The 25,530-nt window shown below is 40.1% G+C and overlaps 1 protein-coding gene across 7 annotated transcripts in view; it reads left to right on the top strand.

The window, feature by feature from the left end:
• dock10 (dedicator of cytokinesis 10) overlaps positions 1-25,530 on the top strand; it is a gene marked incomplete at its 5' end in the record, with an annotated part of 73,240 nt that overhangs the window by 23,021 nt on the left and 24,689 nt on the right. For 3 of the 7 annotated variants that reach the window (XM_080460050.1, XM_080460047.1, XM_080460052.1), the window contains 21 exons: positions 7,184-7,303; positions 10,167-10,256; positions 11,088-11,170; positions 13,406-13,478; positions 14,388-14,531; positions 14,970-15,104; positions 15,815-16,001; positions 16,890-16,975; positions 18,583-18,666; positions 18,868-19,026; positions 20,144-20,392; positions 20,517-20,639; positions 21,062-21,144; positions 21,247-21,369; positions 22,427-22,506; positions 23,320-23,507; positions 23,647-23,712; positions 23,825-23,917; positions 24,872-24,995; positions 25,087-25,208; positions 25,327-25,410. In XM_080460050.1, the coding sequence (XP_080316176.1) occupies positions 7,184-7,303; positions 10,167-10,256; positions 11,088-11,170; positions 13,406-13,478; positions 14,388-14,531; positions 14,970-15,104; positions 15,815-16,001; positions 16,890-16,975; positions 18,583-18,666; positions 18,868-19,026; positions 20,144-20,392; positions 20,517-20,639; positions 21,062-21,144; positions 21,247-21,369; positions 22,427-22,506; positions 23,320-23,507; positions 23,647-23,712; positions 23,825-23,917; positions 24,872-24,995; positions 25,087-25,208; positions 25,327-25,410 (2,496 nt within the window). Of the gene's footprint in view, positions 1-4,245; positions 4,361-7,182; positions 7,304-10,166; positions 10,260-11,087; positions 11,171-13,405; positions 13,479-14,387; positions 14,532-14,969; positions 15,105-15,814; positions 16,002-16,889; positions 16,976-18,582; positions 18,667-18,867; positions 19,027-20,143; positions 20,393-20,516; positions 20,640-21,061; positions 21,145-21,246; positions 21,370-22,426; positions 22,507-23,319; positions 23,508-23,646; positions 23,713-23,824; positions 23,918-24,871; positions 24,996-25,086; positions 25,209-25,326; positions 25,411-25,530 lie in introns of those variants that run through there. The other 4 variants (XM_080460053.1, XM_080460049.1, XM_080460048.1 and 1 more) reach the window with 3 other exon arrangements.

The following is a 25,530-nucleotide window of genomic DNA, read 5'->3' as shown; positions in this document are numbered from 1 at the left end:
TACGTCAGCGCATTTATTGAGGCCAGGCAGTACTTCAAACTAATGCACAAATTCGGTCTTTTTTTGGGCGACTTTTTTGCATGTGGTGCTCTCATGTCGTCGTAAAAAAGCCTAAATCTCACTGAAACATTTACAGTTTAAAGACCGTAATAAAATGCAAGTATGATGGGAATTTTTTTTTTTTTACATTATATGTGAGTTTTGTCGTGTTTTAAAATGCAGCAGCAAAGTGTCTGCAACTCTGCTTTCTGCAAGTTTGGTGCTTGTAGATTGTGAACCCATCTGTGATCCATTAGTGTTGATTAAAATTAAAAAAAAGCCGTAACCAGATTTGTCATTACTACTTCTTGTAAAGGTTTTCTAGCATGTAATTGCATCAGATATTTAAAGAGAATGAGATAATTGGATATTAGGAGAACCAATGAAAACAAATTATTACGTGTCACCTGCATAATAGAGACACACGAAGGTCTAATGAAGCTTTAGTGAACTCCATTAAGTCCTGTTGTGAAGATGTGAATGAAACCAATTGGAAACTGACCCCATGTCGGCATTTTATGGTGGTTCCAGTATGAAGAGTATGTTTTTTTTCCAAATTTCTCTTTACACAAAAAACTCCCTAAAATACTTTACTGTAACTACTTTGAACTTTATTTTCTGGTGCTGTGACTGTTATGAGCCTTTACAAAAACATATATGATTGAAAGTATGGAGTGAAAGATTTAGTAATGACACATTTTTGCACTTTTTGAGTTACTGTTAGTTGGGGCCATAAATTGGTGTACTTGTTCATAATTTCACAGCCAGAAATGTTCAATCCTAATCCTGGCTTGTGAGCCTCTGTGTGGAGTTTGCATGTTCTCATTGTTTATGTGTGGTTTTTCCAAGGGTGAGACATGTTCTTGACGTCAAGTGTCAAGTAGGCAAATGTCAACTTTACAGTTTTCACCTATGTCTTAATATGTTGCTGCGAGAGCAACTTGCTGCACCATCTTGTGGTACAACGTGGTATTACAAGACAAATTAGGACGTGGCTAGCTGATCAGCTTGTTAATGTCACTAGATTTCCCTGAAATATGCAGATGATTTTAGATTGTGTTGGACAATATACAGCAGGTTAATTTGTACTTACCGTACCTTTAGAAAGTCATTTATGTAAATCCCCTCTTCTTCCCATCTTTGACTTCCTCTGTCACTCCTAACTATACTCCTCTTGTCTCTCCTTACTATTTGCCAGCCCCATTTCCAAGACGAGTGAATTTATATAACATTACTTCATTTTGAGGCAGTTCTTCAGTCGCTAGGGGTAATTTGGTTCATTATACCTTTAGTTTGTTCATAAGTATGGTGGTGGTGGTGGTGACATGTTTATCAGTTAGTGATCTATTCATGACAAACTTGTGTTTCACTGGACCACCAACTCAACATGTCCAATTGGCCTTAAAGATGACGCAAACTCTGTTTCTCATCAGTGGAATGATGTCCCGTCAAAGTTTCAGCCCCCGTTAGCTCCACTGCGTCCAGATCCTGTGTTTCTCCACTGATGTGAAGCAGATGGCTTACGTCTGGATTCTGCTCCTCTCTGCTGTCTCAGCAGCCGCCTCCGTCCGCCCGCTCTGTGCCTGTCTGTCTTCCTATCTTACCCTTAATCAGTCTGTTTTCCTTCTCCGCCTTCCCTCTCTTTCTGCGTTTGTCACACTTTTCATCACATTTTCCCCTTTAACAGGACGATAAGCCTTTAAACATGTACTCGAGGGTGACGCAGACCAGCTTGTGGTCAGTAAAAAGCTGTGAAACTTTTGATCTCCGTCTTTGCCTTCAGTCGGTTTCATGGAGCTCTTAAAAATAATTTATTGTCTTTCTAAAGGAATTTAGAGAACGACTTTTCAAATTAGATGGATGAGAGCCTCAGAGAGCTTGAACCTTATTCTCATGGCAAGTGGTATGTTTTTTTTTTTAGTAATGTTTTTCATATCGTAATAAGTTATTGTCAGTAGCTGTTGGGATCCAAAGGCCCTGTGGTGCTATTTAGATGCTTTTAATTTGAAAATGTTGGTGCATTTTTCTGCATGGAGAGCAGCCGCTGTAACACTTAACCTTATTGCGTTTCACCAAGGTTTACATTGTAACGCCAATTTGTCAACATCAAGTTCTTAATCTCTATTTGTTCTCAAAAACTAAAATCAAAACCTCTGTTATGAATTATTTTTTTTTCCTGTTCTAACCCACACTCAAAAAACCAAAATGAATAAAAGCACACCAACAGCCTCTTCTCCACTTGTTACCCTCCCCATCTATTTGTGCCCTCTACACAACTGTAGTTTATCAACACCCACGCTACCTCACCCCGGCATGGAAACGGGAGGAGAGCACGGTGAACTGAAAGAGAAATGTTAAAAGGGATGTTAAACAGGGCGAGAACAAGGGGAAGAGACGGCGATAGAATCAAAGGAAAAAAGAAAGGAGTACGCTGCTCAGGATGTTTGATGAGATGAGGAAGCGACAGAGGGGGAGAGCGGGGCGGGATGGAGGGATGGAGCCGTCCGAGGCAGCTGGTGTAGAAGAGAAGAAGGAGGGAGTGAAAGAAGAGGAGGTGGGTGCAACTGCTGGCGCTTGCTGCAGCAGACACTAAATGGGCCTAAATGAGTGCATTGCTGAAAGTGTAATTGTGATTCACTGTTTCGCATCATTAAATGTTACAGGAAAACGTGCAGCGGACGGACGTGTCATTTAACAGTTGGAAGTGCAGGTGGATTTTCCGGGGCTGTGCTGTTTTTGTTGTTTCACTATATTTCCTAAAGTTCACACCAGTTGCCGATTTCTGAGTTTTTAATGCCACACATTTGTAGTTGGTGTAAAATTCCCACTACAAGTTAAAAACAAAAAAGACTTGAACTTCATATAGATTGACTTAAAAACAGACATCACTGCCTTTTACCTGCTGTAAGCAGGAATGCGTATGAATTTTTAAAGATTTTTTTTTTACATTAGATGTAAGAAACTGCCTTTTAAAAGCGATTTACTCATATGTTAAGTGAAAGTGGGTGTGTGTGTGTCAATGTTTTGGTTTCAGTGTAATGTTTTGGAACGTCAGAGATTATGGGGGCCCACAGCCTTTCTTCGGGGCAATGTGAGGTGGCTCCAATAAAAACAGGTTGGAAACAACTGACCTAATAACCATGCCCATCTGGTATTTTTCTCTCAAGGCCTCTCATCTTCTTGCATGAAGTCAAAATGATCCAATTAAGTTAGTTTATGTTTTATTAGGTTAGCTTCTGCTGTAGTTACCCTGTTTAAAAACAGCTCATCGAATACAGAAGGTCGATTTTCAAAAGAACCATACAAGCATGAACATGTGAGACACGGTGGCTTTAAAACAACTGTGTCATCAACCATTTATAAAAGCTAAGACATATATTTATACGTCATTCAAAGGAGGAAATTGTGGTTCCTTCTCTAATTGCTTGAAGTTGTTTGTTCATAAGGACAATGCTTTCAGAATCATAAAAGCACTCTGAGGGTAAATGAATTATTAAGTTTAGGTTCGTGATCTCTTATGGAATAAGTTTAACAAAAGGTACAGGCTTGATGTATCATCAAAAGTTGTTTCCTCTTGTACAGATCTCTGTTCTGCTCTGAGGCCTAATGTGGGGAAGTGTGTTTGCATGCATGTGCTCGCAGATAAACAAATATAGAATTGTCTTTGTATTGTCTCTTTTATTGTATCATCTGTATGACATACCTGCACATCCAAAATACACCATCTGGGATCTTTGAATTCTTTTTAATCCTGGTGTGTTATATATAAAGTATTTATGTTTTACGTGTATACTCACCTATAAATAGAAGCCAGCAGATATCGGTTGACATTCAAATCTGTATATTGTACAGATAACGACTAAGACTCGGCTAGTTTTCTGCATGACGTTGTTTCAGATCAACAGGCTGAACTACTATAAGTCGCATTTGAATGTGTAAGAAGTGGAGAACGTGGTGGAGAGGTTTCTTGTTTGCAGGGGATTTTGCTGTCGTACGTGCACTTGTGGCTTTGTGTGCATATATGTGTGAGTGTGAGTGCGTGTGTGAGTGCGTGTGTGAGTGTGTGTGTGTCGGACATCAAACGTCAACTTCCTCTTCATCCACGTGTGCAGACACAAGCTCATAAATGTATTGAGTGTTAGTTCTCCTTTTGACAGAGCACATGCCTCCAACGTGTGTCCAGTAGAGTTCACATTTATTGTAGTATCTTGGGCGATTGTGACACTACATCTTTATGGCAATGAGCTTCAGGAGTAAGATCACCTTCAGGAAGAAAGTGAAGTGCAAACGAGGGCGATCGGATTTCAACCGGCTGAGTATTGTATGTATTTGTATACTTTCGTCTTTGTACCTATCCGGGTCATGTCTAGTCTATCTACAATCGATGGCTCATGTTTACTGTCAGTCATAGTCTTTAATGGTAGTCATACTCATTTATTATTTATAGATTCAAGTTTAATCTATAAATAATAATAATCTAATCTTTTAAAGAGGGGTGTCTGATAATTGCTGTATCCGGTGTTTGCTTCTTTTGAAGACTTGTTTTTACCATCTTATTGATTAAGGCTCTGATGTGAAGAGCAAAGTACAGAGAGTATAATAAGAGTAAGACTACTCCACAAAGCAGATGATACATCAGTCATTGACAGATGTCATTTTGGGAGCGTAGCCAAGTTTTCCCTTCAGACGTTTGCTTTGGTGTCACATGCGTCGCAGCAGAGTCACCACTCGCACATTAAAACGTCTTCTTCTTTGATTTAAGTTAGCTTGTGTAATTGGGCTGACCTCTTCAAATTCCATAATAGTGCATTTTTTAAAGAATGTTGTTTGGCTTTTTAGATAATTAGTAAATAAACGATTATTTCTAGTGTCACATATATGTCATATACTTGATTTCACCTTGTCTCACTTTGTTTCATTGATTGGAAATGTGGTGAAGCATGGTAGCTCTAATGACCACAGGGTGTTCTGCACCCACCTGTACCCTACCTGTCCCATGTTAGGAGTTTGACCACTAAACCCTGAGCCAGCATGATGTTGAGAGCTTGTTTCATGTCATCAGTGTAGAATATTAAACATGGAGTCAGTTACAGTAAGTGCTGAAGTTATTGGGTTTATTGAAGTTTTATTTGGTAGTACTCTATTTGCAATTGAAACAAGGAGTCATATAACATTGACTTACACGTTTAAGATACTATAAAATATCCCATTTGCCACGAATGGAGAAGTAGCAGACAGAGAAATAATTCTGTAGGAGTGATAGGCACCTCCATGCTAAACAGTGTGAACATATTAAACGTGCTTAAGCATATTTTACATGTTACATGTCTACAAAGTAGCTTATCTAACTATCTTTCATACCAGTTTATTCAATTTGCCAGTGTTCATGAGCCTGATGGAGATTTTGTAGTGCCTGTACCTGAGGACCCTGAACCTCCTGTGGGCGGAAAAATGTTGGCAGTCATTGTGAAAGATGTGAGTGAGGGTCTACTTAATCAAAAACGAGGTGGAATAGAGAAACGCCACTGAAGCACTAACTCAGAACTCTTTTCTGGCCATAACAGGAAGTATAAAGCATGCTGACTTTTAATGCTGCGCTGGAGTGAATACTTTGCAGTCTGGGTGGTAGCGGCAGCACTGCAAGTTGTCATGAAGCATGGATCACCTTGTGTTGAGTTACATTCTTGACCTTTTCCCCCGGTGCTCTGTGCTGGCTCTCGGCCACTGAGTCTGTTCTAGCTGTTAGTGGCTGTTGTGGGTAAAAGCAATGGGCTGCACTGTGCATGTGAACCAAACCAGAGATCATTTGCTTCCTCTGCTCTCCTGACCACATCCAGCTTTTGCTCTGCTGCTGCTGCTTCTTTGTTGGTCTTCTCCGAGTGACAAAAGTAACTTAACTCACTGCAGCTTTAAATCTCTTTGAGAGAAGAGAAAGTTGGACTGCAATGGAGACATGCTTTGTGTGTATGTTCATTTCTGGTTTACAAGTTGTGGTTTTTGGTAATTGTTGTTTGAAGGGCTGTGTGAAAACAGAACTTGCCACGGTTTAATGGCTGGAGTTGTACAAGGCCTGTTTCAAGTCAAGTTCTAAGAAATGTCAGAAACTTTCATTTGGTTGCTATACATGTGAGATTGGCTTTTAAATAGAGAAACCACACATACTTCCATATAAAATGAATTAATTCAAGCAACTAATAGTCATTTGTGTTGTTTTAAAGCTTATACTTATCATATATATTTATGGTATAGCTGGGTGTGTCAAACTCTCACTTCGCTTGTGATGTTACTTCCTCATCAACTTTATTTAGGTGCGAGTGATGTCACAGAAAAACACAGGAAGTTTCACAGGCATGACCATTTTTCATGTTTGACATTTGTGGGCTGATAGATTGTGATTTATTAATTGCATCTCAACTGGGCTTGACGTTACATTTGATATTCAGTCTGCTATTCAGAGTGGGTCGTCTTCCGTCTTTAAAGTTAGTATTTTAATCCCCTACCTCTCCCTATTAATATATTGTTGTCTGTCTGTCTGTCTGTCTGTCTGTCTGTCTGTCTGTCTGTCTGTCTGTCTGTCTGTCTGTCTCAAAAGTTAGCAAGCATTCTCACTTGCATCATATTTGCTGATTTTGACCAAATACTTGACATCCAGTGATACTTGCACGATACGCAATGATCAAGTTATATTGCATCATATTGCATTATATGATATTGTGGCTGGCTGTGGCAAAGTGTGTCCAGTCACATGATTGGGAGTTTGATTTCCAGCTCCGCCTGTCTATTTGACAAAGCGCACCTGGACGAGACACTGAGCCCTAACTTTCTTCCAGTTTTATCCAACCACTTTGTTTGCCAGGCAGCCTCCATCTTTGGTGTGTGACTGTGAAGAGCATTGAGACTACTTGAAGCTGTGTGAATATGTTATTAAGAATGGTCAGGTGTGTGTTTTAAGTATGGCTGCCACATATTTGTTTTTTTTAATAGAAGATAACAGGAGCAAGGATGGTCAATATTTTGTCACTGTTTTATATGATATCTTAACTAGTTAAATCTTGTGGGACCTCATAATGTATCGTGTCCCATTTTATAGCGTTACGTACAACACAGATAGACACTGATCAAATGCCTGTCTTTCCTTTTGCAGCAAGAGAAGCCCAAACTGATTGATCCACTTGACTATGAGGCGGTCATTTCTGAACTGGGGGATGAGCTGAAGGAAGACCCTCTTCGAGACCTGCTTTTATTTCCTGACAATGATTTTTCAGTAAGTGTGTGTATTCCTGTTTGGTTATGTGATGCTTCAGTCATTGATGCAAACGTTTAAAAAATGATTGTATTTTGATGTTAAATCCCCATTTTGTTGTTTGGAGTATGTTTAGTTTAGATTTCCCCACAACTGGTCCCTTTTTAAAGTGTGTTTTCAATGTTTTTGAGCCATTTTTAGGTAGTTGAAGGACAACAGCAAATGGATTGATTGTTTCTTATAAACAAACCTCCTCTATGTGATATCTTAGTGTCTTTAAGTTATCCAAGTCATTCAACTTACAGCAACAAGAAACCAATAGCCACAATCACACATGATTTATTGAAATTTTTACAAAATAACAGACTAATAATCACATAACTGATTTGTGATTTTATAGTTCAGTTAGCACCTACACTGTGCTTTTTGCACTGTTGATGCAAGAAAACTCCTTTGGTTGACTTTTGTACTTAAACGTCTCTCTTTTTAACTTTTTCTAAGGCCAGTAAACCTGCTGGCAAAGACTAAATGAACCGAGTTATACAAATACCTCCTCGGCACTCAGCCACACATGTAGGTGGTTTTACATTAGCAGCGGCTCCAAATTGGCTGACTGTATCAATTATAATTCACGCTTAAGCTCTGGGCAAGACTTGAGAACTAATCTGAATAAAATGACTTCATTACGTACCCCACACGGCAATAAGAATTCAGACAGATTTTTTTTTTTTCCCCCAATTTTTTTTTAACATTGATTTACAGTAATGGTACCAAAAAGTCTCCTTTTAATTTGACAGTGATATACCGACGTGTAAAAGCAATATATGCCACTCAGCGGGACACTTTTGTTCACGCTAATCATGCATGTTGAGCATTACGGCCTTTTCATTACGGTCAGTTCAATTCTGTTCGGCTCTCTTTGGGTCTTTGTTCATTAGCACCCTCATTACAGTGCTAATGCGCTGCTGCAGATGCACAGATCCCCTGTACATTAAAATGGCCTAATTGGCTCCTTGTGGTAAAAGTATTCATTTGCGTGTGGACCCCTGATCTGTAGCTTTGGTGCATGACTGCTGTTTCGCAGCTTCGTCCGGCTGAAAAACAATTGACTCAGACTCCCCTCATGTCTGCAGCCTACAGTCAGTTTCCATAATTGTAAGTAAAAGTGGTTTGACAGAGTAGCACTAATGCACAAAAGCTATTTACCAGATCCTCCCTTTGCCAATGGGTTAGTGAACTCAGTGCTCTGGTGAGCTGATTGGATTATGTGTAAATCGAAGCTCGTCTGCTCATAAGAGAGCTTGTTTCTATTCTTTTTCTGTGTGGATGTCCTTTTCTGTACCCCTTTATGCTTATAGACACCCACCTGAACAATTAATTGTTGTCTTTTCTGTTATATGGTCCTACTGCTGTATTTTTTATTCATACAAACTGCATTAAGAGGTCAGGTTATTAGTTTCTAGTCCAGTCAATCCTGAGAAAGATGATGCATGCAAAGAGATTTCCCCTAAATTATTCAGAGTCATTGTATGTCTAGAGAAGGAAATGAATAGACATTAATGTAATGAATTGCTTATTTCCCATTTTTCCCTCCGCCGTGGAGGTTATGAAATCATCTGCGTGTATTTGTCTGTCGGTCTGTCTGTCTGTCTGTCTGTTTACACGATATCTCAAAAACTAATGAGTGGATTTTCATAAAAACTGGCACACGTGCATTTTGATCGAAGGAAGAATCCATTAAATTATGGCGATGATCCAGATCAAAATAATTGTTACATTAGAAAATTTTCATTTTGCAAAATATTATTTTATCTTGTGCTCTTTCAAATTATAAAATAAAATCAGGTGATCACCAAACTAAATAAATGAATAAAGGCAGTTGATCTAGATGTGGAATACAGTATGTGTCATTTCCCTCTGTCAGAAATCTCTACTTGCTCATGTTCTATATGATTTCTCATGAGATATTAACATTGGAGCAAGAAACCATAATAAAACTGGATCTACTACCAGGCCTTTAGCCGTGTCAGGTTGTGTTTCAAGCTGAAAGTTTTTCAAGTTTGTCCTTTTCCATTGGCTAATTATAAGAAGATACATCCTGGAACCAGGCACGTTCCTGGTTACTAATTTGCATTGCTCCGTTGGAGTGATTATATGCAAGTTTTTGTCTGACTGTTACCTTGTTTTCAATGAGAAACACATTTTCACACAAGGAAATCTCTCCAAATTCCCAAAGAGCTGTTTTAAAAGGGAGGTCTACTCTAGCACTGCCTAGTTTCGTGGGCGGCTGCATCGCAGAGAAGCAGCCTCACACTTGAATAAAACGGCAAATGGTTTAACTGACTAATATATTACCAAGTCAATTATTTCATTTAGCTAACTCATCATGCATCAAAGTTGTGTTCTTATCAGACTATTGTATTCTAATTAATTTTATTGTATCAATTATTGTACCCCCACAATAACCAAAATGTGTTTAACGACATTGTACAGTCATTCAGTGCTTTGTGGTGTCAGCCAGTCATGCTTGTTCTGAGACTCAGTCCTGCTTCTCTGTCAACATCACAACAATGGAAACATCTCACATGCCAATAGTGACCTTAACCTTATGCGTACATGAAAAATTGTCCACCAGACAGCAGCTGGCTCATCATAACCACTTTTTTGTGAATGTTGTTCTTACATCGGACAAATGGACGAATTATAGTACAGACAATTATTTCTGACCGGCAATGTCGACTGGTGCAAAGTCTTGACGATTCTTAACACTCGTTCATATTTATTTTCCGCATTAAAAAAGGGCCTCCGATTTACAGGAAAGGTTGTTGACCACTTCTCTATTTGTCATTGTAAGAACATTGGCGCTTTCATTTCGTTCTTCCAGGTGTCTGTTGTGCCTCAGGAGAGAAGGACTCTCAAGTCGACAGTTCCTGAAGGGGCGGAGCTACAGGCTGAATGTCTGCTGGTCAGACAGGTAGTGTGTGTGTGTGTGTGTGTGTGTGTGTGTGTGTGTGTGTGTGTGTGTGTGTGTGTGTGTGTGTGTGTGTGTGTGTGTGTGTGTGTGTGTGTGTGTGTGTGTGTGTGTGTGTGTGTGTGTGTGTGTGTGTGTTGGGGGGGACAACTGAATTTTTGAGTAAATGGAAGTTTCGGTTTGCAGTGGTTAAGCTTGTCAGTTGAGGTCGATCCTAATATGGGGCACCCTGGCGTCGGTGCGATGGTTTTTCAAACCTCTAAAATAAACCAAGTGTGTAGACATCACAGTTCATTCCATTTCAACCAGCCACAAACACGAGGGTTCAGAGACGAGGTAATATCTGAATAGACGGAAACTTATCGGAGAGTGGCGTCACATGTCTGTCTGACTGTATTTGCAAGTATGTGTGAGATGTCCTGTTTAAGTTTGACAATATTTTCTGTCTGATAATGTTGACAAAAAGTCAACATGTTTTTTAATAGATTTGAGATTTGAGAACATTACGAGCCGACATTTAGCTAGCAAACAGGATGTGAAAGTATCCTGCAGTCTGTGTACTGTATGAGGACACTGCTTCAGCCAGACATGTGATCTTCAGATATGTAAAGATATTCTTATTTATAGACCCCCTGGGGACACAGTCTTAATTCCATTTTATTATTTAAGTAATCTAATGATGAATCCCAGCCTGCACATTAGTAACCAGCCCTCAGACTGCAAGTTGCTCCCTCTCATTGTCTGCAGATAGTTCAGCCGCTTCATGTCCATGATTAGCTGTGAGACCCTCATTTTAGCATGTTAATATTTAAACTTAATCTTCCTCTCTCCCAGGCTTGCAAGTATTATAACTCTGAGCTAAATGTGGTCCAGTTCAAGTATGACGACTATGCTGGGGACTACCGTCTGCTGCCAAGGTAAAACACTCGTGACCGGCTTGAGCTTTCATGCGCTGTCGCGTGAACAAATTCATTCATTGCCAAAGATTTCACTTTTTAAAGATCTTTCACATTCGTAAAAATTGAGTCTGTAAAAAGCTATCGAACAAAATGGGATGTTTTATGGGAAAGCTTTGAGTTATTGGGAAATGAAACATTTATATCTTCACTTCAGTAAGTGTCAGTAACAAAGTAAGTAAGTTGTGAAGGTTTTCACATTGTTCACCGGACAGCTTCAGAAATTCATAAAAGTGTTTGACACACATGTTCACTGTCCATTGAAAGGATTTGAACGTGACAGCTGAAGGTCAGAGGACACTGTAAACGTACATTCTTTATGTTTATCTTAAGAAATGTTGATGGGTTTTGGTTCACCAGCGCGTCATCCATTTTTCAGTATGCACAGTTCAAAACATACAGTAAGATTTAAAAAGGTTATCTTGAAAATGGTGAGAAACACTCACACAGTGTACATTTTTGACAATAATGTGATAGGATCAGGATGAAGACACCAACATGTGGCAGACAGACTTGGTTTCGGCAGTTTAGTCTTGGTCAGGGACAAACAAGCTAACAAAGAGCATCAGTCCAACAGGCAGATATACAAGAGAATACAAATTGTGGTCAAAAGGAGGCAGGCATGGGGCCGAAACTTAAGACGAACCAGATGTGACAAAAGATACTAGGTTTGACAAGAAAATGACTGGATCGAACATTTGGCAGCAGACATGCGAGAGAACTGGCACCTCTCGAGACTGATGACAACACACTGCTGTTGGAGTAACATGGGTAAAAAAAAACAAAATTCAGAAACGCTAACATTAACAACTTGGAGAGTTGAAACTCCAGGAGAGAAACAGAAACCACGAAGCACTCTGCAAAGACAGAGCAGAAGAACAGGGCGTCTGAAAAATCTCCTTACATTAGGAATTATATCCGAGCTTGTGACCTCCTAGATCTATGCTCAGCTTTTTGTCTATACACTCAAATCACATGTTTTTATGAATGGAATAGTGTTTTTATTCCATGTATTGCTTAATTCCATGTAATGGGACGTGGTAGGCTTTCAAAATGAATCTTCAGTTTTGTTTAACTTGCTGATTTGACAAACGATGTGCCGCATTTTTTCCCGGTGAGCTCCCGGTCCCATAAGTGGCCACTAACATCAAGGATAACCGCAATTTATTACACGGAGCTGGGAGGTCAGTAACAAGAGCAAGATGGTGGCAGCCGTTGACTGACAGAGTCGGAGAGGGAAGGCCTTCCGCTTTAGAGACAAGTTTACTTTCAGCACTCCCTCCTTCCCGCCGCGTCTTTTTTGAACGTCAGTCATCCGCTCAGACATCTGTTCAATCAGCCTGGCATTTGTTTAAATCGGCCCGTCAGTCATTCAACTGGAGTTTTGCAAGTCCCAGTGAGACTGACCCAGAGCAGCTTCTCAGCCACAGGAATGTCCTCCCTCTGTCCCATGGGTTACCACTGTATTCTTACACTTAGTTCACATGAACTCTGCAGTGACATCTAAAACAAGCTATTCAATAAGCTGAAACACAAGATAGAACATAGCACTGCTAAAACATGATTCCATTAAGTTCCCGTGTCTTTACATGCGAGAAACCACAACAGTTGATAGGCTTGTTTACTAAACTAACACAATCACTCTACAAACAGATTTATAGGGCTGCCTGAAGTGAAATATACCTTAGAAACCATTGTCCGGTGTGGATGTACAGCCAATGAATAAGCGTGCATGTCACTGCTGTGATTTCAGTGCAGTGAACTTCACTCGTGCAGGCCAGTAGTAGCATTCTCCAGCCCTCAATCGTCAGAAATCCCCCCAAACGTTGTCCAACAGCAGATTCTGTTGGCTTGCTTTAACGACTGTGTGACTTTTAGCCGAGGGTGGTTCCAGTGTTCCCCTCCACAGACTGCAGCCTGGCTGTCTGCAGCTCACAGCACACGCACAAAGACATTTTATCCCACAGCTCACACACAAAGACCGGCTCGCCTGTGAAATCAGTGGAGCGGGATCAAGTAGGGACTACCTATTGTTGACTCCTGACAGAGAATTGTGAGGCAGATTCATCCACCCACTCCCATTTTCAGACTGCAATAATTGAATTTCTGAAATAATTCTCTTTTTCTTCTGTCACCGCCTCGTATTATCATACATTTACTCAGTGCTTTCTCCCCGCCCCTCTTATTTCTTTATAGGAAGCTGTACAAAGCGGAGAAGCTTCCGTCCCATTCTTTCGAGATCGATTATGAAGATGTGGACAAGGATGAGGTCGGTAATGTCCATCTCGTGTCAAAGGCTTTTTCGGAGCGAATGCATTACATGCTGGCTACATCCGGGCACTTCTTGTTTAAATTGGTTTAGAGCAGCTGTAAAGCTGTTAAAAGATACTCTGGGATATCGGTTAGTTCATTACAGGTCCGTGTGACATTGTTTATGAGTGTAATTTCATTGACAAATGGCGATCCTATAAGGGAATGATAGAACGCCTCCTTTTTCTGTATTGATCATCTTCTTTTTTCTGTGTCAAAGACAGTCTGCAACATTTGAGACCACTTTCCAAACAGCTTATATACCTGCAATTTTAGTTTTATTATTTACCTAAACTGTTATTTATATCTCATTATATCAACAACATTAAATAATCAAGAACCAGTTTATCTTTTTTGAGCCATTGAATAAGATTTAACCATTTTAATTGATCTATTTGAGCCGTTTTAGCTCATTTAACAGTTTTAGCTGTGTTAATTAATGTTGTGTTAATTGTATACACTTTCACTGTGTTGGCACCATTAGCTGATGAAGCCATTTCATCCGTCTTAGCCTTTTTAGCTGCATTCAGCATGACTTCTTTGTTGTTTACTATTTCCTGTCTTATACCAAACAGATAAGAATAGGAATATTCCTTTCAGATTTTGTTTTATTTAAATTGTGTTCATGCTTAACAAAAGAGTGGTTTGAAACTCAACGTTCCTCACCTGACTTGAACGACAGCAGCCAGGTGACATGTTTGGGTGTGATGCATATTTCAGTTTAGAATCCTTTTGAAAGATTGTCTGCTGGCCAACAACATTGGAAATACTTTAAAAATGCTTAGTTTCATGCGGCTCCCGAGCTGCAGATGCCGTTAATGTTCATGCCGTTAATGTTAACATTAATGTGTATCTGTTTGTTTTACAGGATACCACCTCCCTGTCTTCTTCCAAAGGTGGAGGTGGAGGAGGGGGCGGCGGTGGAGGAGGGGGAGGGATTGGTGTATTTCGCTCCGGCTGGCTGTACAAAGGAAACTTCAACAGCACGGTCAACAATAGTATCACTGTGCGGGTGAGGAAATATCAGATGGTTTCCCTTTTTTACACACACACACACATACACACACACACACACACACACACACACACACACACACACACACACACACACACACACACACACACACACACACACACACACACACACACACACACACACACACACACACACCTCTTTCTGGTTTGTGTTTTCACCCGTATCGGTATGGGCCTTCACCTGTTTTCATTTACTGTGTTGAGCATGACTCTCTGACCTGTTTAACTCTCTCTGAACTTGAATTGTTGACATTTTCTTCACCATATAGATCTTCCAGCACTATCACTACCCCACAACCCTACTTTATTGTTTTTAGGTTATTCGGTCAAAATGTTTCTCAAATAAGCTCATTTTTGTGTGATCATTTGTTGTTTATGTTGTGTTGACGTGATCGTGTTATGTCTCTGTCTGCAGTCATTCAAGAGGAGGTACTTTCAGCTCACTCAGCTGACCGATAACTCCTACATCATGAACTTCTACAAAGATGAGAAAATCTCCAAGGAGCCCAAAGGGTGCATCTTTCTCGACTCATGCACGGGTGTTGTACAGGTGGGTTTTACAGTCAGTCATTTGAACAGTTAATCAGTCGACCAGTAAGTCAGTTGACCAATCACTCTATCAATCAATCGGTCGATCAATCAATCAGTTGACCATCCAGTCCATCAGTCAATCAATCAACCGATCAGTCGAAAAATCTGTCAAACATTCGAACGATCAGTCGTTCAGTTGACCGTTCAGTCAGTCAGTCAATCAATCAATCAATCAATCAATCAATCAATCAATCAATCAATCAATCAATCTGCAGAAGTTTGGAGCTCCCTTGTTGGAACTGACCACACTGGATAGCTTCACTCTCCATGTTGCTCATGAGCCTCTCAGCAGTTCACCAGTTCACCACTGCAGAACCAGGAACCTCCCACAGCAGTGTTTCGACGCAGCCGTTTTCTCGCCATCAGAAGTTGACTGTTGTGAGACTTGGTCAAATTCTTATTTGCTCATTTTTCTTCTTCTAACACACCAAGTTTGAGGACCCAGTAGTGTCTAGCTGTTTAAAGTATCATGGCCACTAACAGTGATGAAGAAATAGTCAGACATCTCAATAAGAGGTGGGTAGAACTTGTTCTTTTACCAAACAAAGGTCTAATAATAAACTGTGATAAAGAAGTATGAACTGAGAAATGACCAGCATTCAAAATGAGTAGAAAGTGTAACATCTGACTGGTGTCCTCACTTTGTCTCATCCTCTCATCCCTTCAAAGAATAACCGCCTGAGGAAACACGCCTTCGAGCTGAAGATGAACGAGGTTACATACTTTGTGCTGGCCGCGGAAAGTGAGCAGGACATGGAGGAGTGGATCAGCACCTTGACACGCATCTTACAGATCAGCCCTCCTGACGGCCCAGCTCCAGATCGCAAGAGTCTGGACCTCACTGAACATCGGCAGGGTGAGATCCCAGACATTATTTGCATTTCAACAAAAGTTAACCTACAATGGATGCAGGCACATTGGAAAAAAAAACCTGCTGTAAGTAATAATTTAAAGTGAAAGGACTATTTAATAAGGCAGATAGCAATTTTTTTAATGCATAACTCAGACATATGGATAAATCATACTGCCTTTAGAAGAGGCAGAAGTTTATATGCTGTGTTCAGCAAAGATGTGACCTTTTCCTCACCGCCTCACTTCCCCTCAACTAAATAATACCTGTCGTCTTGCCGTCATCTTAATGGGAGTTTCCAACCGGGCAGGGGCTTGGTCTATAACATCGCTATTGGGAAATGAGACCTGACACGGCACAGAGACTCCACCTCGGTTTCGTACATCAAATGCAGTTATTGCAAACCTTGTATGCCAGCGCTATGAGAGATTAGGCCTGGGACCACGGTCTGTGGAATAACATAAAACACTGATAGACTATTGAGAGTTGAGGTAATGATGTAATAGCTTCAGCCGTTATGGCTCTGCGGTCTGCTAGCATGGCTCTAAATCAGTGTGCGGGTGTGTGCTGACCTACCATTAATGAGCCATTTTGTTCAGCATGGCCTTCAGCAAGAATTGCTCCAGGCAACATGAGGGTTATATTTCTGCAGGAGTCAGTCTTCCTGATTATCTATGAATACCGCAAATTGAGCCGTTTCTTATTCTGGTACGGATATATGTCTGTCGACTGTGGTTGGTGCACCCCTGAACCGATTTTGAAGAATGTCATGTGGCCTTTAATGTAAAACAAACTGCTTGGATAAACTTTCCCATGCTCTCAGTGATAGCAAATGTCACTCATCCATGGAAGTCACTCTCTCGTGACCAGCGATTGTGTTATTTCTCTCCACAGATGTGTTTGACCTGTCGCTGAGTGACGGCTGTTTGCCGGAAAACGAAGAAACGACAGAGAATGGCATCAATCCAGAGCTAGCAAAGGTCAGCTCCACCAACAGCTCTCGTTTTTGTACAAAAAAATAAGTAACTCATCAATCCTACTTGCAGTTTAACAGACTTAAAGCAGACCAACATTTGACTTTCAACTACCTGGTTTAATTTAATGCATTGAGTGAATCAGACTGACACACACAGCATGACAGCTCATCTAATATGTCACAGCGACGCAACTACTTGCAAGTTAGTTACTTTTCCTATTTATATATAGTGTAAGAAGCTATATAAGTTACTTTAAAGGGACATAAATTCAGTTATTGGCATGAAACAATATTTTCACGATCAAGTCTCTTATGAGGCAAACATTAAAATGTGAGTTCCCATGATCAGCGCTCATTATCCTTAATGATGACTTCATGATTCCAGGACTTTACAACAAGAAACATCACGATGCTTATGATTATTATGATAGACAATATTATATTCTTTTTTTATAATTGTTTATAACATGGCACTGGTCAAATTTGTAACTGCTTTAAGGCAGACATGCAAACACACACACCCACACACACACACACACACACACACACACACACACACACACACACACACACACACACACACACACACACACACACACACACACACACACACACACAAACTGCAGATTTAAAAAAGATAAATCTTAATTAGAATCTTTAAGATCTTTAAGCCCTCAGGTGAACATATAAAAAAGGCTTTATATTCAGCCCAGTGCTCATCAACATCTATGCTTGCAACACTTGAAGCAGAACCAGAATTAGAAACACTTTATTGCCAGGTGCCATTAAAAAAAAAGAAAAAAAAAAAAAAGAAAACATTTTACAGGACAAGGACATTTTTGTGGTGAAGGAGCAAAAAGCAAAAAATCAAAAAAGGCAACAAGTCAAAAGAGGTAGTTACATATATTATGTGCACAAATCGGATAAATGCGTTATGGGTTGGTGGGTGGTGGGGGTGTTTACTGGAAGAAACTGTTCTGGCGGCATGAGGTATTGGCCCTGATGGACTGGAGCCTTTTGCCAGAGGGGAGGGAGTGAAGAAGTTTGTGTCCAGGGTGTGAAGGTTCATTAATCATTAACAACTTATCCTCCACAGTGCAATAAACACACTCAAAATCGTTATTCTGAACCAAGCCAACCTGTTTGTGCTTTCTCCACATCAGCTTTTTACTGTGAAATCATTAACAATTTAATGAGCTGTACCTGCATTTGAAATTCCATTGTCAGTACTACCTTTCTAAATTCTCTGTTGATAGGAAGTTAAAAGAACTGGGATCACGGATTAGAATCTATCAGAATTTACCATAATGGCATAGTTTGAAATCCATTAGTCTTTTGGGAGATTTTCTTTCGGGGTCTACAGGTACACAGATTAGTTTTTTTATGAGAAATATCTATAACAACTAAACTCCAGAGGCCCTAAAAGAACACTGGAGAAACATTCCAACCTATTCTCATGACGCCAACGTAACACAAACACATACGTCAAAGTCACATTTGAGCATCAGAGCAGTTTTTATTGTCATCATAAGCGACATTAAGCTATTTATTATATGCGTTGAATTTTTCCTCCTATTTCTCTCTTTTCTCCTGCCGTCTGCCCGGCCATAGTATATCTCGGAGACGGATGAAGGCATTCGAACTTCCAGAAGAGAAGAGCGGTTGAATCTGTTCTCTCTCGATCCTGACACCCCTGTAAGTATGGAGGGTTCAGCCACACGCCTCCCAGTACGCAATATACATGTTAGAATTATTATACATTTATATCTGTGGCTTGATGCGGTGCTGTACTTCATGGCATTACATTTGACGAGTGCACTTTTAACCTCATCTTAGTTTTCACCATAATATAAAGTTAAAAGAGCATCTGAATTAACTGTTTCTGACCGACCGCAGGTTCTGAGGAGCCCTCGAACCGAACATTCATCGAGTGAAGGCTCATCCGTGCGGCCGTTTGAGGAGAAGTTGGGCAGAAGGTTTATGATTACTTGCCGATCGCTGAACCTGATGCTGCAGGGCTGCATCAACGAGAGTGAAACCGGACCCGTCACCAATGTGAGTGGAAGAAGCGTTTCAGCCTTTCACATGTGTGTCACCTCTCTCTGGTGTTTAACCAGGTTGAAATGAATCATTTCGTAAACGTGTTGTAACACAATGCTGGTGATAACTGGACAATCTCTGAATGCTTGTGTGCTGAGCTGTGACAAAGAAATGTTTGTTTTCCCCCGAAACCTTAATTCAAAATAATCCCACAGAAACAACCTGAATGGATTGTAATCATTTTACAGATTCTTAGGTGAAAAGAAGACTTCGGTAAAAGAAACGATTAAACATCTTTTTTTTTAATTTCTTTTTTTATTACCCAGAATCACATTTTCCATTGGTGTGTTTTAGAAGGTGGGATGGTGGGGTTTCATAAGCTACACCAGGCAGTCATTAGCAATGACGCTGATCATTATTCAACTTCTTTCATAGTTTTAAGGAAAAAAACTAAACAAACACAAACAACTCTTATAACTTTATATCAGAAACAGGAAGTATTGACACTCAACCATTATTGATGGAACTTCATGACTTTGATTTGTCCACTGTTGCACCTTTGTTTTTTATATTTGCAACCTTCAGCTGCTTTGGTCTGTTTTGTGTAACTATAATGTCCTCCACAGATGTTGAACAAGTAATGAGCCTGTTTTTAAAATGTACTTAAGTAGATTAATCAATGCCATTCCTGTAATATTCATAGTTTGAGCTAATTTGTACTGCCTCTGTTTTCTACACAAATAAGAGTACAAGCTCTTACTTGTACTGCAGTACTATGATTGCATGACTTGACTCTTCTTGAATTTGAATTGAAAGTGATCTGAAACCAGTTTGAGGGAACTTCACACACAGAAAAAGTTGGTTGTCCAAATGAGGATTTGCACTAGAGAAAAAAGTGTTGGCGCTAAAATGAGAACTCTAAGGTCACTGAACACACAAGGAACTTGATTATGTTGGCATTTAAAGATGAGTTGGAGCTTTTGAAAGATTAATGAAAACTTGGCCAAAACCTGTGATCCTATAGGCATTGACTCTGAAAATCTAACTGCTTTTTTCCTGTGTGAGGGCATTACAGGAGGCAGTAAATGAAAGTTGGTATAATGGCTCCTATCTGCTTGATCTGCTCCTTCAGATTGAACCATTCTTTGTGTCGCTGGCTCTGCTGGATATACGAGAAGGAAGAAAAGTGTCTGCAGACTTCCACGTAGACCTGAACCACGAGGCGGTGCGTCTGATGCTTGGCGGCTGCAGCAATGGCACAGCAGATCCTCGTACCGGGGTCGGAGGTCAGGAAAATGGTTTGTGCTCCCCTGCTGAGAAGAAGCCAGGTGACTGTTACCTCAGCCTGGACCTGGAGCACTGGCTTTGCTTTCCCAAACAGGTACAAGTGTGTAATTATGTTTCTTTAGGAAATAATGAGAGTACTTTTCCTCTGTTCCTTCAGATTTTTTTAATCGTGTCGTTAACAACAGTTGAAATATGCCTCTTTGATATTATCCATTCAGGCTATTTTCTCAGTGACCAACCCCCACACAGACATCGTGATGGTGGCGAGAGTGGAAAAGGTGCTGATGGGGAACATTGCTTGTGGAACTGAACCTTATATCAAGAATACCGACTCCAGCAAGGTCAGATTTCATTTACTGTCATTTCTTGTCATTTTCACTTCCAGAACTGCTGTTGAACTGTTGATGTCAAATAGCTTCATCAAGTGAAACAGTTGAGAGGTTCTCCAGTGAGGCCAGAGATTATCTTCTTCACTGAATGCTAGTCAGGTTGGATAGTTTAGGAAAGATGTGGTTTTTCCACGGTACTATCCAAGATGTTTTCCTGACTTTCCCCCACTGGAATGGCTCCATGTTGTCCATGTTTAAATGCTAAGTGAATCAGCAGACATTCAACCTGCTGCCAGAGTCGCTGTATTAAACTAGCCTCTAATTTACCCCGTCTCCCTGTCTACGGCAACCAGATTTTGGGCTGATCACATCCCATCGAAGGAATGTGGCTTCTTGTTAATGCTTCCCTGTCGTTCTGCTTGTGCCCCAAACAGACAGTTCAGAAGATTTTGAAGTCCAACAAACAGTTCTGCAGTAAATTGGGAAAGTACCGAATGCCTTTTGCCTGGTCTGTCAGGTCAGTGTTTGAAGGCTCTGCCTTTGCGATTTGAAAATGTCTCTGCTGTGTTGTCCTAACAGGATAAAGTCTTAAAACAAAAACTGTCTGTGATGTCCATAGGCCGGTGTTTAAAGACAACCAAGGAGCGCTGGACCGGGACTCGCGTTTCTCGCCGCTTTTCAAACAAGAGAGCAACAAGATTTCCACAGATGACCTGATTAAGCTGGTGTCCGAGTACCGGAGGTGAGATGACCTGTAGACTCAACCATGGAAATAGGCTGGAGAAACATTAATTCAAAATTTCATAACACATCTATGCAAAATTTACAGAGGCAAACAAAATTCACATCACATAAAAGCACAGTTTTTCTCAATGAGACACGTTCAAAAAAGAAAGAAAGAATTGTCTGCTTTTGTGATTAATTGAATTAATTATCTGAAGAGAAAAAAAGTTTTTTAATGAATGAGATTTAAGATAAAACAATATTTAACACAATTTGGCACAAAACAAAGAACTTTATCAGCTTGATTTACTCAAGGTTTGCATGGGTAAAATGATATTCTGCTTCCACACATGGAAGCTGACTGGACAGAGCCCATTAAGGATTTTTATCTGATAGAAAAAAGACAAGCGTGAATCAGTGAGCACTTTTACTTTCATAAGTTGTGCTATATCAGATGTGTCTACCGGTATGGCCAACGTACTGGTACAAGTTTATTCTAACATATTAGTTAAACAGATTCAATGTGACCACGTAAAAGCAGTTTTGTTGTTTATGATTTCATGATATTCAACACATAAAAGATAAATCAGTTCAGCCTAAAGCAGAGATCCTTCTGCTGTTGTTGTGCTCAGATGCATTTTCTCTTTTCTGCAAAACCAGTTTCATTTTATCAGGTTTTTTTTTTCTGTGCTCCATTTCTATGTTATTAAATGTCATTTTGCTCCCGCTCAGCTCTCTCTCTCTCTCTCTCTCTATGGCAAACTCAAGCAGTAACACATGCAAACCCCTCATTTAGGCTCATTAGCATGTGTTGTCAATCACACTATCACTCTTAATTAATTAACCGCAAAATGCACCCAAGTGTTAATTATTTTCGTGAGCACGCAAGTTCGCAAGCGCAAGTTGTGATCTCACCGTTACTCGCGTTAACTTCTTAACCTAAATCATGAGGAGTCCTCCAACTCTGCAGGTGAGAGCTTTTAGTACAAGCGTCACGTGTTTAAAACATCTTGTTTATTCACAATTTATTAAATTAAATGTTTGTTGTTTTTTTTTGTTCTTTTTTATCTTTGGAGGGCTGAGAAGACCAGCAAGCTGCAGACTGTTCCTGGGGCGCTGGACGTTGCAGTGGACCACGTTCCGTTGGAGCACCCAAGTATGTCAGGATTGTAGGACAACTCGTCCATGGATGAGATTTCAGATTATTTTTAAGAAAATAAATCCTGTACAATGTACTAGTACATATTGTTATTTCTAATTAATGATTTATATATTTTTCATATATCTAGTTTAGGACCATATGGCTTTGTTTCTCTTCTTTTTTTTACCATTGTCTTAATGGTAAACAAAGAGAACAAGTGCATGTAAATACATTTTTAGGAATTACTTTTGATGAAAAGCTCAGTTGGAAGCCGCATATAAATATCCTGATGCAAAACATATTGGCATAATGTGTAAAATCAGATCAGTATGAGATCAGAATTCCCCCAACGTATTATATCACTATCATTCTGCCATATCTGAGTTATGGTGTGTAAATATGGGGAAATAATTATAAATCAAACATTGATCTTGTTTTTTTACTTCAGAAGAAGGCCAATAGACTCATAAATCAAGATGATTATTATGCACCTACAAATACTCTGTCATATCTAAGACACTAAAAAATACACAATATTGTTGACCTTAATACACTAACATGTTTTTGTGTCAAATATACTTAATAATCCTTCTAAATGTGTCAAATATACTTTAAAATTCAATCCTTCAAATCAATAATGCTGAAAAAATTTGTCGTGGACGAGATGTCCGTAACCACATGGACGAGTTGTCCAGGGTTGCAGTTTTGTGGACGAGTTGTCCGTGCACCGCAATGTCAGAGTTTCTGAGTTCACCTTTGTCACGCGTCTCCTTCTCTCCTTCACCCCTTCACCCTGACGTTTGTTCAACACAATTTTTTTTTTTCCAGACTGTGTGACGTCCTCTTACGTGCCGGTGAAGCCGTTTGAAGATCAGAGCAAACACCAGCCTACTGTGGAGGTGGAGGAGTTCGTCCAGGACACCACGAAATTCATCCAGCCACACCGTGTCTACAGAAACCACATTTACGTCTACCCCAAACACCTCAAGTATGACAGTCAGAAGAGCTTTGCCAAGGTAGGACACAAAAGCTTTGGCATCCTAAAATATTTTTGGGTAAAAAGCTAAGAAATCTTTTAAAACGTTTGACTTTCCCTCTATGTCTAACATGCTGTGTGTATCACTCATTAATATTACAATGGTCTTCTTGTTGCAGGCTCGTAACCTTGCAGTGTATGTGGAGTTTCGCAGCTCAGATGACGAGGTTGCTAAACCCCTCAAGGTAGAAAGCTCTTCCAAAACATGCTGATGAGACATTTGTTGGCCTGAATTGTACGACTCAGTCTTTCACCACTCAAGCTCTCAGTGTGATGAGAAAATGCTGTTTTTCACAGTGCATCTATGGCAAGCCAGGAGGGCCAGTCTTCACTACTGCAGCTTGTTCCACAGTCCTTCATCACTCCCAGAACCCCGATTTCTATGATGAGGTGAGGGGAGGAACAGGAACATGGAAACAATTTAAACCTGGAAATTGATCAATTTTGGCTTGACGACATCTTTTCAGTTTTTAAAATACATTTTCTATAGTGAAAGAAAAGTGAAGAGAAGCATTCCATTTATAGTTTAGTGCAGCTCAAACACAAGTGCTACTTACAACATTGAAAGGATTCACCTCAACAACATACACTATGTACATCCATAACTCTGGAAAATTATCCCAATCTAAAAGTACAGGTTAAGAAAGTGCACAGATCTTTACTACAATGAAAAAAAAGTCCTTTACTATCGTATTATTATTTGCCAAGTTGTGTTTGTTGCAAATACGGTCATATTAGTGTAGCAGGACTTGCATAGAAGCTGCTCACACTCCCAATATAGCCAACATTAGAGGTATATGATATTACCCAGCAATATTGAAAAGGTATAAAAACTAAAAAGCCAGTTCAAGCTGTGGACAATGTCAAAACCTATGTAATCCATCTGTCTGCTCCCACAGAATTAGGATCAGAGTCGAGGTATATTTTGTGCTGTGCAGATTTACTGAGACAGGCTCTGTGCTCCTGTTACATTGAAATTAAGTGTGGCCACATGTTTGGTGCCAGTTACCCCAAGTCTCATGTGACTATATACATTTTAATATTGTATGCAGTTTACCTCTAATCCAAACCACATTCCATGAACATAAATCTGATCTAATAAACTAAAACGCAAATCTTAACTTTACTACCGGGACTCATGTCAGTGGTGTGACTTGCTTATCAATGAAACAAATCAACATGACCACAGTCATACCAACACTGCTATTTGTGCTCCACTTAATGTGACGCCACTAAGAGATGATGTCTTCAACCCCTCGGTGCCTCTCCTGTCAGGCCCTCATCCCCCCAGCTCCCATACAAAGTGTATACAGTTTCACCTATAAAATGGAATTGTGTCCTCAGGTGAAAATCGAGCTTCCCACCCAACTCCATGAAAAGCACCATCTTCTGTTCTCCTTTTACCACGTCACCTGTGACATCAATGCCAAGACCAACGCCAAGAGGAAAGAAGCCCTGGAGATGCCCGGTACGGGAGTGATAGTTCCTGAGCCTGGCTGCTGTATGCTGTGCTGGTGTTTTCCACTGTTTTGTAGTATTTTGGTTCTTTGTTGTTTCAGTCGGGTATTCTTGGCTGCCTCTACTCAAAGAAGGCCGCGTTTCATCTCACGAGTTCAACATCCCTGTTTCCTGTAACCTGCCGCCGGGGTACCTCGCCATTAAGGAAGCCGGCAACACCAAGGTGAGAGGGGAGAAGAAAATGCAGGGGGAAAAAAAACAACAACCATACAATAGTATATATGACTTTTACAGCATTACAAAAGATGATCCATATGGAAGCCTTTCTTTTGTTTTTACAGAATGGTGCAGATGTGAAATGGGTTGATGGAGGAAAAGCTATCTTCAAAGTTTCCACCAATGTGGTGTCCACAGTCTACACTCAGGTAAAAGAGGTTCAGCACTCTTCACCGTTTTAATGCTCTGATAGTTTGTTGAAATTTTACTCTAACTGTAGCCTGAGATGACACTGAACAATGTGAGTCGTATTAAACTCAGCGCGTTAG

Source organism: Lipophrys pholis, assembly GCF_963383615.2.
Source record: "Lipophrys pholis genome assembly, chromosome: 3".
In the NCBI taxonomy this organism is placed as follows: Eukaryota; Metazoa; Chordata; class Actinopteri; order Blenniiformes; family Blenniidae; genus Lipophrys; species Lipophrys pholis.
Note: the sequence above shows the minus strand (reverse complement) of the source record. Positions and strands in the feature narration are given on the sequence as shown.